Raw genomic sequence first — 25,152 nt, forward strand, 5'->3', positions numbered from 1 at the left:
TGGCAGGGAATCAAACCCAGGACTTCCACACACTGGGCCAACACTCTACCACTGAGCCAACTAGCCAGGGCCAGATCATTTTTTTTTTTTTTCCCATTTTTCTGAAGCTGGAAACGGGGAGAGACAGACAGACTCCCGCATGCGCCCGACCGGGATCCACCCGGCACGCCCACCATGGGGCGACGCTCTGCCCACCAGGGGGCGATGCTCTGCCCATCCTGGGTGTCGCCATATTGCGACCAGAGCCACTCTAGCGCCTGGGGCAGAGGCCACAGAGCCATCCCCAGCGCCTGGGCCATCTTTGCTCCAATGGAGCCTTGGCTGCGGGAGGGGAAGAGAGAGACAGAGAGGAAAGTGCGGCGGAGGGGTGGAGAAGCAAATGGGCGCTTCTCCTGTGTGCCCTGGCCGGGAATCGAACCCGGGTCCTCCGCAGCTAGGCCGACGCTCTACCGCTGAGCCAACCGGCCAGGGCCAGATCATTTTTAATATAAAGGATAGAATACTGTGAAGCAAGACACACGGTCAGCTCAGCCCATAACAGAATGTATACTGGTTGCTATCCCCACTAGCCAGCACTCAGCTCAGTATTTAACACAGAATCGGCACTAAGGAAATGCTTGTTGAATATCCTGTTGAATAATGCAGGTTTTCCAGCTGTAGAACTCCAAAGCTCTGGAGCCTAACTGAGAGCTTTGGTTTGTAAGTTTTATGTAAGTTTTACATCATTCTCCTCACTCTTGGTTAAAAGTATCCACATACTCGTCATAGCGAATTGTCAGTTAACCCGGTGACTTTCTAGATCCCTTCCATGTCCTACTAGCTTGTGACAATGAAGTTGCAAGATATCCTTTGCCAGTCTGAAAACTTGCAGATTAAGCAGAAAAGCCAACAATTTGTTAATAAAAATTGTAGAATAACAACCAAGGGCCCAAAGGGGAAAACTCGAAGAACCACAGAATGCCAGGATTTTGTTTTGCAAAATGCCTACTACCTTTTGTTAAGTGATATTTGCAAATGAAGGAAAGATCTGAATTGCTTTGCAGGATTTTATAAAGCTTTTTTTTTTTTTTTTTTGGAAGGATGAGACAAAGGCTTTATGAAAAAGATGGAAGAAAGGCTATCTAGCCAGAAACTCGAATCAATTTTATCAATTTTTTCTGTGTATATCCATTGCTTTTTTTTTTTTTATCTTTCCGGGAAGATTTTGGTGAAATCTACATCACTTGACATGCTTTCGGGGTTGGGCAGGGCGTAGAGGAGGTGGAATGTGGGTGTTGAGAGATAATGTACTTAAATACAAGTATATTTGACACCAAAACTTCATCTCTAAATCTAATGTGTTTCCTTTGGACTTTGTAGCTTGAATTTGCTATAAACAAAAATATTTAATATAAGAGTATAGACTAAACTGTAAAGTCAATCAAGTTGTTTTAGGAACCCAAATGTAAAGAAAGAGGCAAATTAATTTTAATCCCAGGAAGTAATTCCAACATGCATTTATCTTTTCATAAAAAATTATACAAAATCACCCCCACATACACAAAAAGAAACACCAAATAGGAGGAAGTATTTTTGAAGATTAAATTATTATTGCTGAGAAAGTTAATTTTAGTAATTTTCAAATTATACATATCAAACTGATGATTGCCACTGACCCACAAAGGTTTGGCTATGAAAAATATCAGTTTTATGTGATAGCAAAAACTATTATTAAGTGTTCTGAAACTTGCCCCAAATTATTTTTGTAGCTTTGTAGACTACTGTATTTTGAAATGGGTATCAAAAATACACATTATTTGTACGAATTATTACAGTGCACTATTAGACTTCAAGTGTGAACATTATAACTCATGCACTTTACAAACACTGAAGAAGAATAAATAAATTATGAGATACTTAACAGTCTTCATTTCAGATACTTTTTACGTGGAAGGACAACACCCTGGCGCTCACGGTGAGGGTCCGAGTCAGTCCTGTGCTGTCCAGTCACCAGGCTGACTAATCTCCCCGTGCTGGCATGGGGCCCAGCAGCAGGGTCACGTGCTCGGCCGGCTGGCTATGGGTAGCCTGCGGAGTGTGTTAACGTGCACTGGTATCTGGAACCTCGGTTTTTCCCATCGATGAGCAGAAGTGGCATTTTCCGGAAGTAGTCGATAATATCGGATACAGACAAAAAGTCCTGAAAGATTCAAAATAGGGAAACAAATCAACGCTGGGACAGGCAGCATAAATTTCACCCTCAGTTGTTGTTTTTATCTGCATAATATCCTACCTCTTGGAGTTATGAGGATTTTGATTTTTTTTAAAAAAAAACCTGCAAAATTTGGCAAATATTTTAATGATTTCTACTATAGAACTTTGAAAAAATAATTCCTCACCGCCATTCAATAAACTATGGATTAAATACCATATATGTGATTAAAAATATATTTTTTAACTTCATCTAGGGCAGTGGTCGGCAAATTCATTAGTCAACAGAGCCAAATATCAACAGTACAACGATTGAAATTTATTTTGAGAGCCAAATGTTTTAAACTTAAACTATATAAGTAGGTACATTCCTTATCGAGGTAGCCCCGCATGTGGTGTTTTGTGGAAGAGCCACCCTCAAGGGGCCAAAGAGCCGCATGCGGCTCGTGAGCCACAGTTTGCCAACCAGGGATCTAGGGGATCATATATGGGAGTCTAATTATGACACCTGTGCCTTAGGGTTTCTCTTGGTAGTTTTGGCTTTGGTTTCTGTATCCCACGTCTCAATCATTAATAGTGTAAGGAGGTATAAGGAATCAGGAGGTCAGAGTGGCCCTGGTGTCCGGAGGGGACATCCACAGCCTGATGACTCTGTTGCACCCCAGTCCTACCCCCACACAAGGGCTCTGTAGCCTAGTCTTTGCACCCACTGCCTGGATCATTCTATCCCTGGAGGCCAGAGTGGGGAAAACTTAGACTCTATCCTTCTAGACATGGCTCAGAAGTCACGTAGACACTGCAGGCAGAATTCTGCACTTCCTGCAAGACCACTGCTGAGCTCCCTCGGGGCAGCTGTGACGTGTCCTTGTGTTTGCACACTAGACCGACAGCAGTCCTGGAGGACAGACACCTCTGTCTGCTCCTGTGGGGCCGGCGCAGTTCTCACCGCACCAACCAGCCATTCAAAGTCATGTGGGGTGGTTTTCTACTCACTTACATAACCATAACTTAAAGATGTTTGGAGTCAAATGAAAGAGATGGGTGAGCTGTTTCTCATTCAGTAAATGTTTGATTCAGCTGGTCCTCCCTCCTGAAACTTTGAACTTAAAGAATATGTCTGGGGCATTCAATTTAACCCGTTAGTTTTCTTTGCAAAAAGCAGCCCTGGAAGGTCTCCTTCCTATCAGTCTGATGACCACCCAAGAAGTGGCTGAGTCTGGGCTGCCGCGCAGAGGCAAAGATCTGTGGCAGTCTGGCCGCCTTCGTTGGCCAAACCTCCGTTTTTAGTAAGAAATGAACCAAGTATCTAAATAATCACAGCAATTCTGTTTTCCCCGTTTCTGTGGGTTGATTTAAAACACAACCTTATAAATACGCCTGCAACCTTACATTAAAATTATGTCACAAAGGTGACCAATGAAGGGACTGGCCTTTGACACCATCTGACTGGATCTGTTTTGAAAAAGTTCAATGTTTACATCTTTTTTTCTGATTTCAAAAGTTACGCAAGTCATTTTAGAGTACTGTATTTGGAATAAAAGGTAAAAGACCCCCTATGGCAGAGGTAGCTACTGTTTCCTTTCAGCAAACTGAAGGGTTTGACTAAAGTGTTTTAACTCTAAAGCTGCCACACAGTGTGGACCCACAGAGAACGTGAGAGCAGAGTTCTGTGTGGGACGGTACGCAGGGAGACATAACGAGAATCTCGGGAGGTTCTGCAGCTGGAAGTCCTTACCTCCTTCCCTCGGAGTCCGGTTCCCAACATGTAAACTTGGCTTTCTTCCAGATAACGGATCTGGATGTTGTAAACCTTATCTTTGTATAACACCATGAGGACATACGGATTGGATACTGTTTTCTTAGAGCTGTCTCTGACCAGAAAAGTGCCATCCTAAAAGGAAGAAGAAGTCTTGCTATGATGGGAGCAGCAGAAGTCAACACCTCCGTTGCCTCTAAAAACAGCAGACGAGTCCCGCGGGAGCTGGAAAGCCGTCAGGGACGGGCCAGCGAACATTCAGTTCCCCAAGCAGCCCAGCTCCCACCTGGCATGGACTTTGTGGTTATCAAGAAGGAGGCAGCAGGGATTGTCAGAGAAATTTCCAAGTCAGTCTCTGAACTTTTACGATGAAAAGGAATCCCCTTTTCAGCAATAAAATGAATAATAGGTAGCTGAGCGGACCAAGGGCCAGGTGAAATAAAGACTTGATTGGTTAACTAAAGATACATCTTCCTACTTCTGGGAGCTCATCGTAGCCCTTCTTTTCCACAGCCGAAGTCAGAAGACCCCCGGGGCCCGTGGAACTCCTGCAGCATTTTAGACCCCCTCTCTCCAGCTCATATTTCATACCCGAACAAAACTGAAAGCGGCCATCTGTGTGCGTGCATCATTTCTTTCTGATATTTACTAAACTAGTGTTGTGATTTGTCCTCTACTTCATATTTTATTCCATAAATTATTTACGCGCTATTAATACTGTAGTGATTTCTGATATTAAAATAGAGATAATTAGTAAGTTCGCCCTTAAAGGACTCTCTCATCCTGTATTGAATCAGGATGGCTTTACAGAGCCATCAGTCTGCATAATGGCGTTCCTGTGTTCTTTTTATTCCCAATTAACAGTAAACATGGGTCAGAACATCTCTGTAGGAAAAAACACACCCTCGGACCAGCGAATCAGAGCCTTGGCTTCACTGTAGAATCATCTGGAAAACCTGAGCGCTCACACAGCGCCCCTGACTCGTTAAATCAGAATCCCTCCAGCTGAGAGCCAGGAAGGGGAATGACTTAAAAGCTCCCCAGGCAATTGAAACGGATTCAGGCCGAGAACCTCTGCTGTAGACACGGGACCTGCAAGATGAAGGTCTTCCCTTCCTCCTCTCTGATGAATGTAGATTTAAGGTTAAGGTGAAGGTTCAGCACCGGGTGACAAGAATTCTGGGGAAGTCCTGGTAATATTAAGGAATAGCTAGAAATTTCTAGGGGGAAAGGGTAAAAAGTCGCCACTGTCTCTGTGCATACGGTCTCTTCACGTGGATGTGAATGACAACGGAGTGTCACGAGGAAGATGGAACCGGTAAGACGTTGGAAATTTGGCGGGGGGGGAGTCACCTTTTGACACTGTAATTCCTATGACAAAACGGACCTTTTCAATAATGAAATCTCCTCCCATTCCGCCAGCGGAACGGCGGCTTTGATTTAGACGTTTCCCAGGGCCCTAGGAACCGTTTCTACAGCAGCTGGTCGTTGTGAGGCCGGTACTAATGGGTGCCCTTAGCATAAATGCATGAATCTAGTAGAATTCCTAGCTCATAATTGGTACTCAGTGAAAGTCAGTTCCCTTTTTCTCTGTCCATTAATATTTATAATGACTTAAAAATAATCTTGAGCACAGTACCTGGTTTATCTTTCTAAGAGCAGCTTCTGCCTCCGGTCGGGTTATATAAGAAACGTACCAATCTTCATTTAATGAATTCTGAAAATGTAAATTTTAAAAAATACTGAATAAATTTTGTAGTTACATATATAAAAGGAAAAAGAAAAGCCTTCAGGCCATCATTTCCATACATCACAACCCCAATTCCATGAGGTTTGAAGTGTTTGTTTTCTTGATTTGAATACAGAATCCCTCAGATAGGGCTAAACAGAAGGTTTGTCCCGTGAGCTGCTTTCTCTCATGACAAGGTTTCCAGGGAGCTGCAAATAAACATTCCTTATAGAACGGGAACCTCGAGTCAGGAAAGAGAGAGCTGCAATAATTTCTTCAGTTTAATATAATATACTTAATGGAAAAAAAACCTGAATTAACAAGCAGTTAAGAGACTTATTCAAGGTCATAAACTAGGAAACATGAAAAGTAGGATTATGTTACCCATTGTTATGCAAAACACACACTAGCCATGGGACAGGCCTGTAAGACCACCAAGGAAAAAGAACATTTTTTCCATCTGGACCCTTCCTTTTAATTTCTTTTACTAAAAAATAATTAAGGCCAATAAAAGATAATAGTACAGAGCACTATTCACTGGGACTTTATAATGATTCATTTGCTGGGGGGGAAAAATAAAATGAAATAAAAGCATATGTTGTTTATTTTTTTACCTCTTGTCCCCCAGGGGACGGGGGCCTCAGTTTGCTTGGGACGGGCAAGGAGAAGTTCCTGCCTTCCGTTCTGGGAGGCGGCCTGTTGCCAGCACCTTCAAAAGGAAAGCATTTTGAAGTTAATTTACTGTAAGCCCCTTTTTCATTTCTGTCCTAACACACTGCCCTCCCCGTTCCCACCAAAATTGCCTTTGCAATTATTTCCAGCAAGTTACATTTCAAGAAGCCATAGCTTCAAAAAGCGTTTTCACCGGTTCAAACCACAAGGGCTGCTCAGGTGTTACTCTGTAGCTGTGTCCCTGGAATTACAAGAGGAGAACCACAGATTTGAGTGATTTCCTAAATGTGTATGTTATAAAATGTCAAGTGACTAGATCCATTGATGAAAAGGCCACAGTCATTTTAATGTGATCACCAGAAAGAAGATCTAAAAGTCAGTGTTTTTTTCATAGACTCCAGCATCCCCCACACCCCCTGGATAGATTCCCAACCACTGACGCGGTGACAGGGCAGTAATAAAGATAATCATGTTCTCATCATCTTCACAAAAAGAAATGCCAGTAGTCCAAGACAGAGTGAAATTGCCTTGAGAACACTGTTAGCTTTTAGAACACGATCAGCCGTTCCCTCGCACTGGACACCCAGAGGCGACATGACTACGCGTTTAACATGCACATCCTCGTCCAGGCGCGCTGAATTGGAATCTTGTGGGTTGGGTTCTCGTAATATGTATTTTAAATACGCTCTTTAATTTGTAAATCAAGTGTAGAATCGTTATGGAAACCTAAAATTTACAGAGAAAGCCAAACAGCATCCTGAGCATGGTATAAAAACAGCAGTCACAGAAAGCTTCGATTTGTGAAGAATCGGGCCAAGGCCACCTCCCCGAGGAAGGAGGAAGTGTGTGTGTGGTGGCTTCTGTCGCGCTCAGTCATTCCACCAGCCCTTGGCGCTCTGGGTGAGGAAGTCGGACGCCTTTAGGAAACAACAGAGCCTTTGCTCAGAGCCTTGGGGCCGGGTTGGTAGCTCATCCTGCCGAAGGCCCCTGGGCCCCGAGTACAAACCTTGAGAGAAGTAGGGCGGCAGGGAGGCGCTCTGCGGGAAGTGGCTGTTACTGCGGAGACAAGGAACAGACAGCCTTCAGGTGGGGCTGAGGTGAAGGGGCGAGGGGGAGGCTGGGCAAGGTGACTGCCCTGCAAATGCTGCTTCCTCTGCCACTACTTCCCACCCGCCCTGCCACCGCCAGAGCTGGGCTCAGAGGAGGAACTGAGCAGACGCGCATGTCACTGCGGTCCCAAGGCGACCGGCCCAATGTCTAACAGGCTTCACAAGTCAAAGACAACAGTTGGTTAGAGCGTCATTCCCGTACACCAAGGTTGTGGGTTCAATCCCCAATCAGGGCACATACAAGAACCAACCAATGAACACATAAATAAGTGGAACAGCAAATCTTCCCGCACCTCTCCATCACTCCCCTCCTGCTCTTCCTCCTCCCCCCACCCCCGTCAAGTCAATAAATAAAATTTTAAAAGTAAGCTATTAAACAGAAAAACCACAGGAAAGCTGCATAAAGGGCATGTAAAAGTTAAACAGTCGGCTGCAGTCTGAGGCTTTGGAGTTTGGGGAATGGCGGAAGTCCTCTGGGGCGAGGACTTGCCTCCTGGTTAGGAACATACTGAAATGGGCATGGAGTTGGGGAACAGGGAATCCCCAGGCCTCGTGGTGGACGACAAGAGAGTGGGTGGGCGGGCGAGAACCAGAGACCAGGTGGCATAGGAGCAGACAGTAATGGCTTTCGGGGGCCCTAAATGCCATCTGCTCCGTGCCGAGCAGCGACACCCCCACCATCAACCCGAACCATCTGTCCAAGTGTGCTCTGCTCAGCAATCTCATGTGAGCAGCATTTTGCAAGAACAACAGGGGCTGAGCAGCGTGAACAAGGGCAGATGTGGCAGGAGAAACACAGCTGGAAGGATGAGGAGCAGCAGCAGAACATCGGAGCAAAAGGCACCAAGGAAGATGAAAAAAAACTGAGACTCCTTCCAGATGGCTGGCAGGGGCGGAGGGGTCATGCTGGGGGCTGAGTTTTCTAACAGGTATAAGGTGGGACAGGTTCTCTGTGCGTGGATATTAAAGGGGAGAGGGAGCCCGAGCGGCTGGAGGTGTGGGAGCATCCCGTGGGCTTGTTGAGGGAGAAACAACCTGAGTCTCTCTCCTGTTCACGCCTCTGCCTCTGGACAGCCTCATCACGCACCCCGAGATGCGTCATAGCTGTGGAGAGGGATGACCAGCCGGGAGGAGCCTCTGAGGCGAGCTCTTAGCGTCTGCCACGTGCGAGGTACGTTTTCCCCGTCTCCCCATTCAAGGTGCAGGGTGAGCCCCAAGTACTTAAATAATGGGGTTTCTTAGTGGCTGTTTGTTCTAACTCACAAAGTGAAAACATTCCCCATTTCCTGCGAAAGAGTCCATTCTTTGGGGCGACCATGGGGAATTCTCTTCTGTACCCCTCCGACCCCAAGCACAGATGCCAGTGGATTAACATGTGTGGTTCTTGATGGTTAACGTGGTTTGGGTGTGTTTGTTTGTTTGTTTGTTTGTTTTTTACAGAGACAGAGAGTCAGAGAGAGGGATAGATAGGGACAGACAGACAGGAACAGAGAGAGATGAGAAGCATCAATCATCAGTTTTTTGTTGCAGCTCCTTAGTTGTTCATTGATTGCTTTCTCATGTGTGCCTTGACCGGGGGGCTATAGCAGAGCGAGTGACCCCTTGCTTGAGCCAGTGACCTTGGGCTCAAGCTGGTGAGCCTTGCTCAAACCAGATGAGCCCGTGCTCAAGCTGGCAACCGCTGGCAACCTCAGGGTCTCGAACCTGGGTCCTCCGCATCCCAGTCTGACGCTCTATCCACTGCACCACCGCCTGGGCAGGCATGGTTTGGGTTCTTAAGAGTCAAAACGTTCTGACCCCACTGGCTCCTTTCTTTCTTCCTAGACCTCAGCTCAATCCCAATGGACCCGGTTGTTACGTTAAGTTAGAGCTTAAGGGCGTCGCCACAAACCTCTCTGAGAACGCCCCGGACATGAGGGGCGACGGGAGGGCGTGCTTGGGCGATGGCTTGGTGGACCTCGAAGGGAAAGTGTTGGAGCTCACGGAGACCAGTGCTGGTTGCGGCAAAGGTCTCTGGTGCACTGTGGGGAGAAGGGAAAAATAAAGCAGACTGTCAGGATCCAAGTGTCGGAGAACATTGCAGAGCCACCCCTCCATTAGCAACATCTAGTCTAAAGAGAGATACAACATCCAAACGATCCAAGGTAGTTAGTTAGGAAGTGGTGGGACGGACCCTCACGTCCCAAGGACTTTCTAGATGACGTCTCACCTTAGAATGCATTTAAAAATGATGCTGCTCTGTATCATTCTCTCTAATAATATACCTTTATTTTATTTTGTTTTCATTTTTTAAGTGCTAACTTGGCAGAAAATTGTCAATTAGGAACCATATGAATTTCAGAAATGGCTCACAAGTTTTGCTTTGCTTTATAAAAGCCAAATTTTATGCCGTCTCGTTCATCATCTGCAGTTAGTGATCCTTTACCCTATGCGTTCGAGGGCTTAAGTAAAGTTTTTCTTCCAAACCGCCCATGCAGTTTTTAATTTTGCCATACTATTAAGTAATTTGCACAGACATGCCTGAACTTAATGGTTCTCTTTGGTAGCCCAGCCAAACAATTCCATTTTATTACAGCTATGCAGCATACCAACTGATAGATGTCTATTTAATACTAACTTAACAAATATAATTGACTTTATGGGGTTTTTGAACTAAATAATTTTGTTTGAACGCCTGAACAGAAAAATGAAGGGGTGAGTTATAAGTTGTAAAAAGCTTTTCTGAACATACCATCATCTTCATCCTGGTAAAGGGAAGGGGGAAAAAAAAAAAAGATATTAGCCCATCATGAAAACACAACTCTTCAATCATCTAAATGCCTCTGTGTCACTTTAGCAGCGAGCGACTCCGTAATAAATACATTGTAGGGAACAGTAGAACTTCCTAAGTGGTTTCTGATTCCTTAATCATCAACACTCCACCTTGAGTCTCTCCCTGTATGCTTAGCAACAAAAAGGCTCTGAGGTGCCTCAGAGGGCCGGCAGGTACAATAATAACGATCCTATCTACTACACGCCCCCAATGATTCATACATGATATTTCAGCCAAGTCCCCTAGCAACCTGTCCAGAATCTAACATCCTCGTTCCCAAAGGGAAACCTGCCACCCAGGCGGGATTCCTCACTCGCCGAGGGTTACAGAACTGGATTTGGCCCCGATCGTGTGTCTGGCCCAACGCTCAGCCTGCTTTTGGGCTCTACTGTGCAGTGGCCACTCCGGTCGAGAGCAACTCCATCTTGTTTATAACGTGGCTTACAGGTGCGTCTGCATCGCTCAGCATACCTGTCTGCAGGCCCAGCTTGGGAAACAAGCAAGGAAGAGGCGCTTTAAACCTCAGCTGAGAAATGATGGGAGAGACAAAAGCCATGGTGCCACTGACTAGGAGACCAAAATGAGCAACTTGGGGACTTGTTTTGTTAGGACAGCATGCCGGTGATAAAAGTGTTGTAAGAATTAGTTATTACTTGTGCCTCACGCATGCAGAATGCTGATTACTCTACCACCGAGATGAAGCAAGAAGGATCGTAGCCAGAATCACTCATCCCAGTTGGCCAACTGGGAGCTCCCGTACAGAGTTGAGTAAACAAACACACAGGGGCTCAGAGAATCCCCACAATGAAATCTCTCTTCAACACGTTCGTAACCATGCCTATGCCCACACCGGCTGAAGACATATACATGTCCCAGACTCTCATGACATGAACGCCAACCCTTCCTTAGATTGGGGACCTCAGTAATGTGACGTTACCCTCGCTTTCAACCTCACCTCCTCTTGTCCCTATGGCTCTAGCACCAAGCTGCAGTCCTTGACCATCTCTGTAGTCTCCACGGACATCGCCACCCACCTGCCTTTGCTCAGAACGTTCCTGAGGCTGAGGTGCACTGGGCTTTCTCTCTGAGTGACTGTTTTCTGTGTCCTCGCCATCATTCAGTGGTCATCACAAACCTCACCTCTGAGAAGTCACCCCGGCTCCTCAACCCCCTGTGGATCGCTGTCTCCCCTTCGGCTCTGGAGCTCGTCCCGTGGTCGCATTCTGCTTAGCGAGCTGTCTGCTGGTTTGCCTGTCTCCAGCATGTCTTAGTCCTTCATCTGAGCAAGCACAACGTCTAGCACAGCTACGAAGCACAGGCACCTGTGGGCCGAGCCCTTGGACAGGGGCAGGTGCGTGATGGCCTTCAGAGGGCTTACAGTGCCGAGCAAATCAGCCAGACCTGGACTCTTATCCCGGCTACGTCCTCGCTGCGCGACTGGCAGTGAGTCGCGTACACCCTCTGAGCTTTGGTTTCCTCTTAGTAACGGAGAAAGGACGATTCCTCACAGGATCGTGAGACACAAAGCACATGTAACACTGGCTGACCAACTTTGCTTGTTTGCCTGAAACTGATGGAATTCCTGGGACAGGAGACTCTTAAATTGCTACAACTGGGAAAATGTCAGGCAAACAGCTGGTCGCCCAAATGTAGTAGCAAGCTTGCTAACCTGCACATAGTAGGCATTCAATAAATGCAAACCCCCCTCCTTTTCAGGTTGCAGGTGTTTTCAAACTAAAAGAGAGGACTTGGAACCTTTGCTGTGTGGCCCAGCCTCTTGGGCTTCCCTCTCTCAACCCTCTCGTCTACCCACAACCTTTCACCTTGACGTGCCACCTGGTAACGGGGCTGCTATTAACAGGCCGCCCCGGGAGGTCTCTGATGGGCAGGAGGTACACGATGCAGCCCGGGGGGTGGGGGGAGCAGGTGGGACAGATGGAGGCCCCAGCAGGCACAGTACCGAGGAGCCCACTTCGTAGGCTTGGCTCTGGTGCTGGACGCCCCAGCAGGCACAGTACCGAGGAGCCCACTTCGTAGGCTTGGCTCTGGTGCTGGACTTCAATGACGGCTGGGATAGGGGGCGCCCCAACCTCCACAGAGCCCACCCTGGCTTTTCCCCCGTGCCAGGCATTCACCAAATGACATTGTGGGACTTACATTCTCTCTTCTGTCTGGTCCCCATCCATGCCTGAAATGAATTAGCACAAAGAGAAAGAAGTGAGCATGAAGAGTTTCAAAGAGCCGGCCCCAGAGTATAGATTGTTTCACTTAATCTCATAATGAGAAATCAAACCCACTGAGCCGTGCTAAATGAGAAGGAGAAAAATAAAACCCCGAGCAGAGAGGCGAGGGAGAGGCTGGGGCGGGAGGCTGGGGGGCCTCCGTGCTCCTGACACCGAGGCGCGCCGCGCCAGGTGGACCTTCATTCTGTTCCGCTACCGCAGCAAATACTTACAAATACCAATGAAGGGTTTAGTCTGCAAGCTCACTGAATAGTAGCTATTAAGTTTCATTGACTAGATGTTTTGCTAGGCAAACGGAAACATTTAAGGCTATCTTCTCCTTTGCTGATGGTGTTAAAACGGCCACCTCAGGGCTCACCCTCTGGGTGAAGGGAAGCAGAACCGGGGTCCGCGTCCCGTTCTCCTGATGGAGAGGACGCGGGGAGGATGATTCTGTGAACAAGTGCCTCGTGTGTCATCTCACCCTGCGTTTATCTACAAGTCTGACATTTTGTTCATTATAATATATATATATAATATATATATATATATATTATATATATATTTGCATTCATTTTGATCTTTTAAAATAGTCCATGAGCCCTGGCAGGAGAGCTCAGTTGGTTAGAGCATCGTCCAGAAGCACAGAGGTTGCCGGTTCGATTCCCAGTCAGGACACATTCAGGAACAGATCGATGTTCCTGTCTCTGACTCTCTCTCTCTCTCTCCCTTCCTCTCTCTCTCTTTAAAATCAATAAAATAAAAAAAAATTAAAAAAAAAAATAAGTCCATGAAAACGTTAACTAGATTCCTGAGGTATTTGGGGGGGGGGGGGGCGCCCTAGCTAGCCTGGTCCGGATTGAACCTCACACCGGCCGAGCCAAGCCGGAGGTGTGATGCTGATTACTCAGCCCGGTGGCAGCCTTGGCCGTGTCCCTCCTAAGAGGTAGGGCTGGGCCTGGCCCCAAATGCATCCGCCCAGTTGGTAACTAGGCCCGAAAACCTGATAGTCAAGTTGGCAATGTTAGAGCAGACCTCAGTATTCTGCTATTGTCGTGTGGGGCTGGCAGGGAGGACGACACCTCCAGTGACCCACACATGTCCCTCAGTCATTTCCTCTCTGCCGTCTGTCTGGAAAACTAGAATGTCAGGTCCAGTTCCCCACGCCCTTCGGTGGAAGCGAAGCCCAGCCGCAGACTGGACTGGCCGAGGATCAAGTCTCCACCATCGGCAGTCATACCCCGGCACCCAGTTAAGCATCTCTCTCCTCCCTTCTTGGCTAGAGTGCCATTTTCCCCAAAGGGACCCTGAGACTTTGCATTCAACCTAAGTGGCCCCCACATTCCTGCAGCCGTAGCAGCGAACGACCCCCCCCTCCCACCCTGAGTGCCTGGACGTCTGGTTCCTACGTAAGGCCACCCCCGGGCAGGCGTCCACGCTGAGTGACAAGTTCAGGCAACAGAGGATAATTACTTCGGCACAGGGGGCTTCTTCGCTGGCAGGGGGCTGCTTCTGTCGTGTCTGTCTGTGGTCGGTGGTAAAGGGGGCTTGTGCATCTTGGGCAAGTGCTCCCCGAGAGGCCTGGCGAGTTGAGAGAAAGGGCGGATGAGATGCGAACCCAGGCTCCCAGGTGCACCCCGTCCCCTCCCGCGGGCACCGTGCAGTACTCACCTTCCTGCTGGGGTCGAGGGCTGCAAGACAAGAGGGAAGGAACATGAGTGGCCCCTGTGCTTTTCAGAGAATGAAGACAAGACACAAGACGTACAAAAATGAAAACAAGCACAACAAAATGGGAAAGCAGCTTACCTTGTCAGAAAACACTGGTTTCTTCCCTGTAAATGACAAAACAGCGGACAGGCTCTGAGTTCTGGACTTGATCAGCTAAGCATAACATATTAACACATAGATTGATGAAACCGTGAACCGAGTCCCATGGCGGGGGTGGGGGCTGATCGGGTTTGAGCCACGAAGAACCATAGACGTTAGACCTGGTTTTACGGGCTCAGAGAAACTAAGTTACTTGCCCAAGGTCACACAGCACTGTGCACATACAAAGAGTATTTTGGATTCTGTGCTTCTTTTGCAAATTTATGATAGGTAACGGATGATTAAAAGGATCAAACGTCTTGGTGGTTTTAGACCTCTTTCATTGGTCAAGCGGTTCTTTGCAAAGCCAAAGCTGATCTTTATATCTGAAATAAACCCATTTGCCATGAAGGGGCTAATTTTCCTCTACGTCATTGGTGCATTTGATGTTATATAAAGTATTCATTACACTTAGTTTCTGGAAATATTTTTAACTTGGGGAAGAGGGTTTCAGGAGACTGTTGGTGGGCTGCAAATCATTCTGGTTTGGTTTCTGTTGGCTGGTCTCTCTCTCTCTCTCTCTCTCTCTCTCTCTCCTTTCTTCCTTTCGCTTTTCTCATGCAACAGATAACATGCAGGCTCCCAAAGGGCTAGGTGCACCTGAGGAATCTGCAAAATTATTCAAAGCAATGTACTCTATTCTGTCTGAAGTCCCCTAGAGTAGGTATGCCCTGTGTCTTCAATGTAATACAAATACTACTTAACTGGATTCAAGCAGGTCTAGAAGCAAATCCTGTGTGACCTTGAAGAAGTTATTTTAAGGTCTTTTGAGTCTCAGTGATCTCACCTGTAAAATGGGGCTGCATAGATTTGCTATAAGAATCAAGTGATACTTCATATGCAGGGTTGGGCACATGATCCAAGTTAGACAGCTCGTCTTTCTTCCTCTTTCTCCCCCAACCCCCCCCCCCACCCCTGCCTCACACAGTTACCAGCCTAAGGTGAGTGATGTGATGACCCACCTGGAGTTGTATTTTTACAACATGATTTCTTTTCTAAAAACTGGGTACATGTCAGGCCCACGACAGAAGCTAAGAACCTTCTCCCACTGTGGAGAGCCCACTGCCTAGTAGGAGAGAGTCTGATGGTATAAAAAAAAGTCTGTTATTTATAAAACTTTGGCTTGAGGTGAAAACCCTACTTTAGAGGGATAACCGGAAAACTTAGATTTATATCTTTAGACATGAATAGGTTTTTTTTTAATCTACTGATTGATTTATATACTCTGGCATGTGAGGAGCCTCCTATTAAGAGTCTGAGCTTTGTAAGAGGTTAGTTCGCCCAAAAGATCATGGACAAGGGAGTAAATTCAAGGGTAGAGCTGCTATTGTCAAGAAATGGTCACTTCCAAAAGGGAAAAAAATCTTTTAAAAGGTCAGCTTTAGCTCAGAAGGTGACAGAAGGGTTTGATTCAGTGTCCCGCTTTTTTGAAGCTTTGGCTCACAGTAGTAAGCACGCCGGCTGGAGTCTGACGTCGAATCTGTCTTCATGTTCATGTAATTTGCACGGCCCTCTGCAGCGGACCTTTCTAAGCAGAAAGGGCCCACACAGCTTGGCATGAGCCAGCAGAGGTGGGAAGCCCGGTTGGGAACACAGCAGCAAGCAGCACCTCGAATTCAAGAAATGTCAGTCATTTTGCCAACAGAAGAGGAGTCTGAGGCCACAGAAGGTGAATGCTGCGCTCAGGGTGTGGCTAAGGGCGGGCGGGGGTGGGGATGGGCTTCTAGGCTCCTTAACCCTCCAGGCTCGGGGCTCCATCCCCAGAACTCTCTAGTCCATACGAAAAAATCCAGGGTCTTCAATGGCAAGAGGATGTGGTGGGAGAGAACATCTACTTTGAAGTCATAAAGACCTGGGTTCAAATCCTGTACCCAGTTATACAAATTTGGAGGAAATTATTCAACCTCTCTGAGCCTTAGTTTCCTCAACTGCAAAGTGGGGATAATAGTGCACCCCCTTTGTTGAGTTGGCGTGAGGATTAGAGATAATGTAGGTAGATTGTTATGGTAGGTAAAGCACCAGTCTTATAGTAGGTGCTCAATAAATGGTAGCTAAGATTTATAACTGAATTAAAAACAGCTTCAAGTGCCTGACCTGGTTGTGACGCAGTGGACAGAGTGTTGAACTGGGTCGCAGAGGACCCAAGTTCAAAACCCCAAGGTCGCCAGCTTGAGCGCGGGTTCATCTGGTTTGAGCAAAAACTCAGCAGCTTGAGCCCAAGGTCACTGGCTTGAGCAAGGGGTTACTCGGTCTGCTGTAGCCCCCTGGTCAAGGTACATATGTGAAAGCAATCAATGAACAACTAAGGTGCCGTAATGAAGAATCGATGCTTTTCATCTCTCTCCCTTCCTGTCTGTCTGTCCCTATCTATCCGTCTCTCTGACTCTCACTCTGTCTCTGTCAAAAAAAAAAAAAAAAAGAAAAGAAAAGAAAATAGCTTCAAGTGGAGGTAGCTATAATCCAAGAGTGCTCTGGGTCAGTCCTGGGGGAAGGGACTATTGTTTACCCGCGTACAACAAATTATAACCCTGCTACTCGGATGGCACATTTATAATGTTTTCTCCTTATAGACACCCACCTTGCAAATAAGGAGATAGCTCTGAAAAGCTAAGGTCTCTGCAGCCACTGAGCTGCTAACTAGCTACCAGTTGCTGATGGCAGGTCTCTCAGACCTCTTGTCTCTCACCCGGTTTCTCCCTCTTTATCACAATGCCACCTGCATGGCCTTTGGGAGGTGTGTACCCCAATGCCCCCCACCCCAGAGGAGCAGGGCTGAGGGCAGGAGCTCTGCCACGGGCTGCCCTGGGTTCGAGTCTCTACTTGGTAGCTGAGCGACCTTGGGAAGTTACCGCTTTGTACCTCCGCTTCCTCATCTGTAAAACGAGAATGTTTCTTTTTTTTTTTTTTTTTTTTTTTGTATTTTTTTCTGAAGCTGGAAACGGGGAGAGACAGACAGACTCCCGCATGCGCCCGACCGGGATCCACCCGGCATGCCTACCAGGGGCAACGCTCTGCCCACCAGAGGGCGACGCTCTGCCCACCAGGGGGCGATGCTCTGCCCCTCCGGGGCATCGCTCTGCCACGACCAGAGCCACTCTAGCGCCTGAGGCAGAGGCCAAGGAGCCATCCCCAGCGCCTGGGCCATCTTTGCTCCAATGGAGCCTTGGCTGCGGGAGGGGAAGAGAGAGACAGAGAGGAAGGGGGGGGGGAGTGGAGAAGCAAATGGGCGCTTCTCCTATGTGCCCTGGCCGGGAATCGAACCCGGGTCCCCCGCACGCCAGGCCGATGCTCTACCGCTGAGCCAACCGGCCAGGAGAATGTTTCTAATAGCCCCCACCCAGTCGTGTGGCAGTGGCGGTTCCATGAGACGGTGTGTGAGGAGCACACAGCAAGTACTCTATAAATGCTGTCCATTATTACTCTGCATCAAATACGAATGATACCGACCTAGTGTGAAGGGCTCTCTGTCGAACGGAGCTAATGAGCGATCGAGGGGAGGCTTCGTGCTTCTGTCTATAGAAGGAGCAGGGACTGGAAGGGAAGAGACCCAAGTCAATGAAAGGAAGAATGTGGTTGCCCGGGGGAGGGGCCCGGCAGGCAAGGGAGAGCGGCACTTACGCTTCGCTGTTTTGTGGGGCCGACCTCGGCTAGGCTCTTCGTGGTTGAGCTGGGGTTTGGGGAGCGGCTGCTCGGGAAAAAAAAAACACACCAAATGTTAGGAAGTATTTCCAACACATCAGCAGGTCCGGGTGGCTTTATCCTCTCAAATATGTTGGAGTCTGTTCCCTTTTCTCCATCTCCATGTTCTACTGACAAACGCAGGCCTCTGAATCCTGTCTGAACAGGAGCCTGCTATCTGAGCCCCCTGTTCTGCCCTCTCTCTCCCCCAAGGCGACTTCTGCACGCCAGCAGAGTGAGCCTGTCGCTCCGCTGCCAAGCCCGTTAGTGGCTCCTCTCCCATTGGGGACGCGGTGAAAACCGACAGTGGCCTGCAAGGCCCTGCTCGAGCTGGCTCCCCACCCCCACCCCCTCCTATCTGCCTCTCTCCAGCGCCCACTGGGCTAGGCGCCCCCTGCAAGGGTCTTCCTGCTGCAGCTCACGTTGGTATCTCTGTGCTTGTGTTTCCCTCTGCCTGGAATGTTCTTTCCTGGCTCTTGTCACGGCCGGCTCACTCTGCCCAGCTCAGTGTCACCTCCCCACCCATCATCACATTCCTGGGTCTGCTCTCTCCCTAACCACACGTTACTACTACTCAAAATGTCTTGTTTATACGTCTACTTACTATGTGTATCCTTCCGACCAAATCGAAACTTCATGAACGCAGGGACCTTGTCTGTCTTATTTACTCTGTGTTCCCAGCAGCTACAACACTGTGCTGGGCACACAGTAGGTGCTCAGTAAGTATCTGTTGATGGGATGAGTGAATTCTGCATCCCAACAGTGGAGAAATCTGACATCCCTTCAGATTTCAAAAGCAAAATGCATTTGTAGATAAACTTAGCTCCGGTGAGCCCCCTTTTGCAAAACTGCAGGAGCAGGAGGGAGCCAACCATTCTTAGATGCGGGGTCCTGACCGTGGTGTGGTCTAGACCTTGAGCTTTGGGGGCAATACATCCTCTTCCTCCTTCTAATCCTGGCACTCCAGTATTTGCCACAGCTGTGCGAGAGCTCAGGGACCTCACGAAGAGAACGCATTTCCAGCTATTGACTCCCTATCCTGAAGTTGTGGAGGTCTCTCTGAGTATTTGATTAAATCCCCCCCCCCAGGACCTGGGGCTGTAAGCCTGGAGAAAGAGGAAAGGGGGTTGCTGCCCCTCTCTCTCTTCCTGGGTTCACCGCGTCATAAACCCTGCAGTCTGGAGGCATTTGCCTGTGAATTTTCTGACCTTGGTCAGCAGGTGGCGCAAGTCTTTTTCTCGGGAGAGAGAAAGGGACTTGGGATCTTGGAATACCAGTAGGTACCATTGACTTAACCCTGTTCTCTTAAGAGTCTATTTTACAGATTTCATTTATTTCAAAAGTGGGAGATAATAGCACAATGCATATCCGAGAGAGACTTTTTATTATACAATTAGTTCGTTTTGTTTATGGTAAAAAGAAAATACTGATAAGCGTTTTGACGTGAATAAAAATCACTAGTATTTCATCTCCAAAATCTCCTACAACACGAGGAGTGCTTGGGTAGGCATTTTCCCAGCCTACATATAATCTCGTCTTACTGGTTGGAATAGGTGAAGACGACTGTCATCTTCTTTTCTCGGTGGAAGAAGAACTCTTTGGAGGGGACACAAAGCACCAGGACAGAGCGAGAGGCCTACCGTGTGGCTCCGGCCTGCCGGCGGGGGAGGGAGGCCAGCTATCGGTCTCTGGGGGGGCACGGGCGGCTGCTGTTGGGACTTCCCGGACAGGGGCCGGTCTGTGAAACACAAGCACAGACAGATGAAAGGAGAAATGCTAAACCAAGGTGAGTGTGGGCCACGCTCAGGTTCCTGCACCCAGTTCTGTGCATCTCAGGGCTCGGGAGCCCTGGATCCCACAGATTCCCACCGGCACCACTGCCAGTGCTGGTGGGGATTGGTCCGTATCAGGGTTTCCAAGCACTGGAGACACATTTACACACAGGCACGCCCAGTGACCTGGGCAGGGTTCAAGTGTCACCAATGGCTCATGGAGATCCTGTTCTGGGTCCCCTTTCTCCCACCTTCACAAATGCTCTGGGCTGTTCTGCCCCCTCCTACTTCCTCCTTTTGCTCCTCTCTTCCTTTAAGGGGAGGAGCTGGTCCCCAATTCCTGTTACCAAATCATAGATTCTTAACTGGTTAACCAGGACTTGTCCTGGACAGCAACTCACATTTTTCTGATTACTACAGAAGTATCCCTGAGCCAGGTTTACAGGCTGACAACGTCTGTACCCCTTTGACAGTAAAAGGCCAGGCCAGGACTCTAAGTGCCAGCCTCCTTATATGTTGTGCCCTGGGTGCCTTCTCTTGACTCACCCTGGTCCCAGCCCTTGAAAGGCATTGGCAAGCCAGGTCTAATCTCATGCCACTCCACCCACATTGGCCATCTCTCAGCTCCTCTGATAGGCCATGCTCCTATGAACCACAGGACCTTTGCACAGCCATTTCTACTGTTTGGAATGCTCTTCCTTTCCCACAACTACCCTTACATAGCCTCACCCCTCCTCATCCTTTAACTTTCAGCTTAAAATTCACATCCTCAGGGAATCAAGCACAGACTAGGCATACAGCCCAGCACCATCTCCCACATTTGTCTTCCTGAATATTGCCCTTATCACACAGAGTGCTTAAAAACACAAACTAAAATGTTGACACAGTGTTTATGAAAGGGCTTTAAAATCGCAAAGAGTTGTATAGCTAAAGGCTCAGTGGTATCAATTTTTTGTGATACTGATCATCAGCTTTCTGGCTTACTTCTTGATACTCTATTATATAAGTGTGGATATGCTATTTTCTGTCACCCTCTACTAGAATGTAAGCCCCATGAGACAAAGCTACATCTTTCCTGATGATTTCGACTTTCGGCATTTAGAATGATGCCTGGCTTGCAGTAGGAGATCAATGATTTCTGTTGAATGAATAAGTGAATGAGTGAACGAGGGAGAAATGGACTGACAGAAACAGAGAGATAGTGAAAAATCTTAAATACTGTTTAAAATGATTTAAAATTATGGTCAAAGCCCACTTGATACAGCATTGTTTGTTCTGACAGTCTGGGGGTAGTTGTGCCGTAGAACTGTGCGTTGGTTACAAAATGGGGAGAAACAGGAAAGTACTCCTGAGTATCCAAGCAACACACAAAATGAGTTATTACTGCCAATTACCCTCAAGTGGCCAGTCAGTGCTGAGATCAGCCATCACAGGCAATAGTTGGTCCTCAGCACCCATAATCCACACAGCAAACCTGTGTCGTCTGTACTGTTATCCTAGCCCACAGAGGAGGAAACTGCGGCCCTGGAGTTGGGGAGTCCCTTGTCCAAAGCTGGCATCTGCACGTAGAGCTTTCTGCCGCGTGGGCTCTGATCTCCCATGCATGGGGAGGAGGGGCCGGGGGCGGGGCCACTGGCGCTTACCGATGTACATGGAGCTGGAGTTAGTGAATGGCTTGGCGGGCAGGATGGAGTTCTGCAGGGCTTCCTCGTCATTGGAGGGCGGCGGCTCGTAATCAGCGTCCTCTTCCGCCGGCACCTCTTCCTCCTCGTTGGGGGACTCGTAGTCACCATCGTCCTCCCCATCCTGATCGTCATTGGGACTTTCGTAGTCGTCTTCTTCCTGCCGACCCGATGACAGGGACAGTGCCGTGTGTAGAGGATGCTTGGCACTCAGCGTGCCTGAGTCTACTCTCTGCCGAGCTTCACAGTGGTACCCGCCTGGGGACAGGCAGCATTGGGACGGCTAACTCCCATTTTATAGATGCGCACACTGAGGTTGCGGAGCACAGAACCACAAGGCCAGCAGGTCACGGACTTGGGACCTCTGTCAAGGTCTTCAGGCCACTTGGCCAGTGCGTTTTCCTTGACACCATTTTTGCATAACCAAGAAAAGCAGAAGAAATGAGGGAGACACTGGAGTAGAGGGGTGGGGGACCCGGTTCCGTTGGAGTAAACACATTTTTTACTCCAGGTATCACCAGCAGGAAGACTAAACACCGGGAGCATTTGGGATGCCCCAAGTTCATTGCTGTTCTGTTCTTAATGTGCCTGTGCTCAAAAACATGTCTCCTCGCTACAGCCCAGTGCCATGCCGAAGGCCACGCTAATGGGGGAGCGGCTAGCCAAGCCTGTTAATCAGAAGGCAGGTTGAGTTGTGTCTGAGAGGGGACAGTCACAGCTGTGCTCTTCTCTTTAGCTGAGGGTGTGGAAATAATAGCTCATTATTTGTGACCTCCCACACTGAGTTTGAAGCTGCTCTCTTAGACTCTTTCTAAACTCTAAATTTTTTTATTGTCTTTTATGTGTGCTTCTTTGTGGGCCTTAGGAAAGTCAGTCTAGGGGCTGGGTCATTGCCTTTGAAGGAGCCCATGAAAGTGGGCAGTCACAGGAATGGGTCCCAAGCAGAGAGGGCACCATCCGCTGCCCAGCAGAGCAGCTTATCACTCAGCCAAAGTCAAGGGCCGTACACCAGCCCAGGGCATTTCTCTAGCATTACAGGCAGTGTGCACAGAAGCAATGGAGGTTGCAACTCAGTAAGGAAAGATAAGCCATGGTGATTCAGAACTCCTGACGGCTTTGCTAGGAGGCGTAAGGAAGAATGAGCGGTTCAGTTGAAAGATTCCTGTGTTCATGTTTGACTCGAGGAGTATGTAAAGAAATATACTGGAAGGCAACGTGAGGGTTGAGTGCCTTCCTGAACTCTAAAAATGACCTGTCATCAATGATTCTATATCCTACAAGCGGGGGATGGGGTGGGATGGAATGGAAGGAACCCCAGACAAACAGGACTGCTGAACAATGGCGTCAGCCCCGCTCCAGCCCTGGCGGACTGTCCCCTAGACTGGTGGGGACATCCCTAGGTTCTCTTCGCCAGCCCCACTCCAGGCCTATTCATTGCTCCTGACCTCCCACCAGGCATTTACCCCAGAAGCCCCTTTCAGCAATAGACATTGCCTCTCCGTTTCTAGCACGCTCGCTTATTTCACCGGGCGATTTGGCTCCCAGATTATGTGCATATTTGGTTCTGAACCCTACTCTGCCATGTGTATGTGTTATCCGTGCTGCAAAATGCTCGTGCGTGCGGGCTGTTTATCTCTACCCGCCCCCACAGGGCCCTGTGCAGCGCCGGGCAGCACACAGAAGCCCCGAGTTTTATAGCTAGCCGCTAATGGAAAGCTGCTGTTTGTGGAGAGGACTGGGGAGGCCAGCCTCGGGCTGAGCCCCCCTGCACCGAAGGAACCAGGCAGCTAGCAGTGGCAGAGTTGCAGCTTCTCTGCAACTATGTAAACGTTTCGGGGAAAGCTCCGGTCTGTGTTCCCTCTTGTACAAAATAAATCTGTCCTATTCCTTTGTGTCCTGGCAGAAAGCACAGACTTCGCTGGCATGTTTTTCAAATGAGATGCTTCCTTTTGCCAGAATGCCAAAGGGGCAAGGATTGTGGAGTGCCTGCTTCTAAAGGCACTAGAGGTAGCCACTTACCAGAAAGACCACAGGCCGGAGGGCCAGGCCATCTGGTCGTAGCCTGTCTCTGACTGGCTGTGTGGCTCTGAGGCTCTCCGGGGGCCTCAGCTTTCTCATCTGGAAAATCAGCAGATGGGTCCCAAGCCACCACAGCGCATTAGCCTGAGTCTAGCTCGATATGCAGTGATTATGCCTGTGGTCTAACGGGATGAGGGTGTGTAGAGCTTATTAAGCATCTCAAAGGGCTCCCTGTGACCCCTCAAATACGAATCCCAACTGGATGGGACCTTCCCTGAGGTCCTCTCAGGGTAAAGGTTGATTCTGAAATCCCCTTCCTACTGTTTCACCAGTGGAGACTTTTATGCACAAGAAAAGCTAAACCTAAAGCGACTTTAAGGTAGAGGAGGGGTTGGGGGAAGGTCCTGCTCTGGGTGGTAATGGTGGGTAACAGTGGTGTGGTCTGCCAACTACAGCCTGTGGACCAACTCCGGCCCAGCGTCTGTGTTCCTAGGAGAAGGCTGACCATTCCTCCAGGTACCGACTACGGCTGCCTTTGTAGCCCAGGAGGAGAGGTGAGAAGGGGAGGCGGAGACCATGTAGACGTCTAAGCCAAGAATATTTACAATCTAGCCCTCACGCACACGTTTTCGGACCCGCGGTATCTATACCAGCATCTGGTTAGAGGCCCGGCTCCTTACTACATACAAAGCACTCTGAAAACTGCGGGGAGAACAGCCCAGCCATACTCACAAAGGATGACCAGCCGCCATTGTCTTCCTCGTGGCTTTCTGTGGGAGAAGGTATCACGACCATTAGTACCAAAGGAGCCACTGAAAGTGAAAGCAGCTCTCCCATCCGGTGCTCTGTCCCAGGCCCCCACCCTGCCCGCTACACACCTGAGTACCAGCTCTAGAATGTCTGCCTGTGGGCTCGTTCTACCTGACGACAGCGGGGGCTCTCAATCTTTCCCGTGTATTAAAGTCACCAAGAGCACTTGACAGCATGTGCAGTGGCACGGTTGAAAACCTGCTGTGAAGACTCCGAAACCTGGGGCTGGCCCCACTTGGGTGCTCGGCCCACGCCTGGGTCCTTCCCCACCACTCCCACCCCCAGAGTTCCTCGCTGTGTCTCTGTGGGGGTCCCAGCTGCACAGGGGCCATAAGCCAAGTGCCCTGCATTGTGACACCTCTCCTCCCCTCAATCTTGACCCTAAACCCTTTTCTGGGTAAGAAATGGCTGACAGGCAAGTGAATAAGGTCACCTGCATGTCACCCAAAGAGCCCTAGGAACCAGCAGAGGAGCTGAAGGTCACCTCCTCCTCATGCCATTCACTGTCACCCCTGAGACCTTTACCTGTCTCTTCAGGAAACCGCTGGACCTGGGGTCTGCAAAGGTGAAAAGCATTGCATCAGTGGCCTTGCCGACACAGGGGGGCTCCCTCTTTCCTCAATCCAGCCCCGCACGAGGGTCCTCCAGCGGAAACTCCGTCTCACCATCCAGGACTGTGGTCCTTGTTGCTTGGCAACCAGGGCCAGACTGCCCCCCAATTCGAGAAACCACCAAAGCCACACTGATGGTGCCACTGACCACTCATGACTGCCTGACCATCTGAGTCAAGTTCCCCTGATGTCCCAGACCCTGGGGTGGGGGCGGGGTAGGCAGA

At 48.8% G+C, this 25,152-nt stretch overlaps 1 protein-coding gene across 1 annotated transcript in view; it reads right to left on the reverse strand.

Annotated features, from left to right (window-relative positions):
• Positions 1–461: 461 nt before the first annotated feature.
• LCP2 (lymphocyte cytosolic protein 2) overlaps positions 462–25,152 on the reverse strand; it is a 42,353-nt gene continuing 17,662 nt past the window's right edge. Inside the window, exons 5-21 of the mRNA XM_066343187.1 lie at positions 24,843–24,874; positions 24,240–24,277; positions 21,450–21,648; positions 19,675–19,772; positions 17,975–18,041; positions 17,804–17,887; positions 14,297–14,322; positions 14,162–14,181; positions 13,964–14,071; positions 12,426–12,456; positions 10,188–10,200; positions 9,348–9,477; positions 7,354–7,403; positions 6,290–6,384; positions 5,586–5,663; positions 3,926–4,081; positions 462–2,179 (exon numbers count right to left, since the gene is read on the reverse strand). Coding sequence (XP_066199284.1) covers positions 2,057–2,179; positions 3,926–4,081; positions 5,586–5,663; positions 6,290–6,384; positions 7,354–7,403; positions 9,348–9,477; positions 10,188–10,200; positions 12,426–12,456; positions 13,964–14,071; positions 14,162–14,181; positions 14,297–14,322; positions 17,804–17,887; positions 17,975–18,041; positions 19,675–19,772; positions 21,450–21,648; positions 24,240–24,277; positions 24,843–24,874 — 1,348 coding nt within the window. The 3' untranslated portion in view covers positions 462–2,056. The remainder of the gene's footprint in view (positions 2,180–3,925; positions 4,082–5,585; positions 5,664–6,289; positions 6,385–7,353; positions 7,404–9,347; positions 9,478–10,187; positions 10,201–12,425; positions 12,457–13,963; positions 14,072–14,161; positions 14,182–14,296; positions 14,323–17,803; positions 17,888–17,974; positions 18,042–19,674; positions 19,773–21,449; positions 21,649–24,239; positions 24,278–24,842; positions 24,875–25,152) is intronic.

Source organism: Saccopteryx leptura, chromosome 6 (genome assembly GCF_036850995.1).
Source record: "Saccopteryx leptura isolate mSacLep1 chromosome 6, mSacLep1_pri_phased_curated, whole genome shotgun sequence".
NCBI lineage: Eukaryota > Metazoa > Chordata > Mammalia > Chiroptera > Emballonuridae > Saccopteryx > Saccopteryx leptura.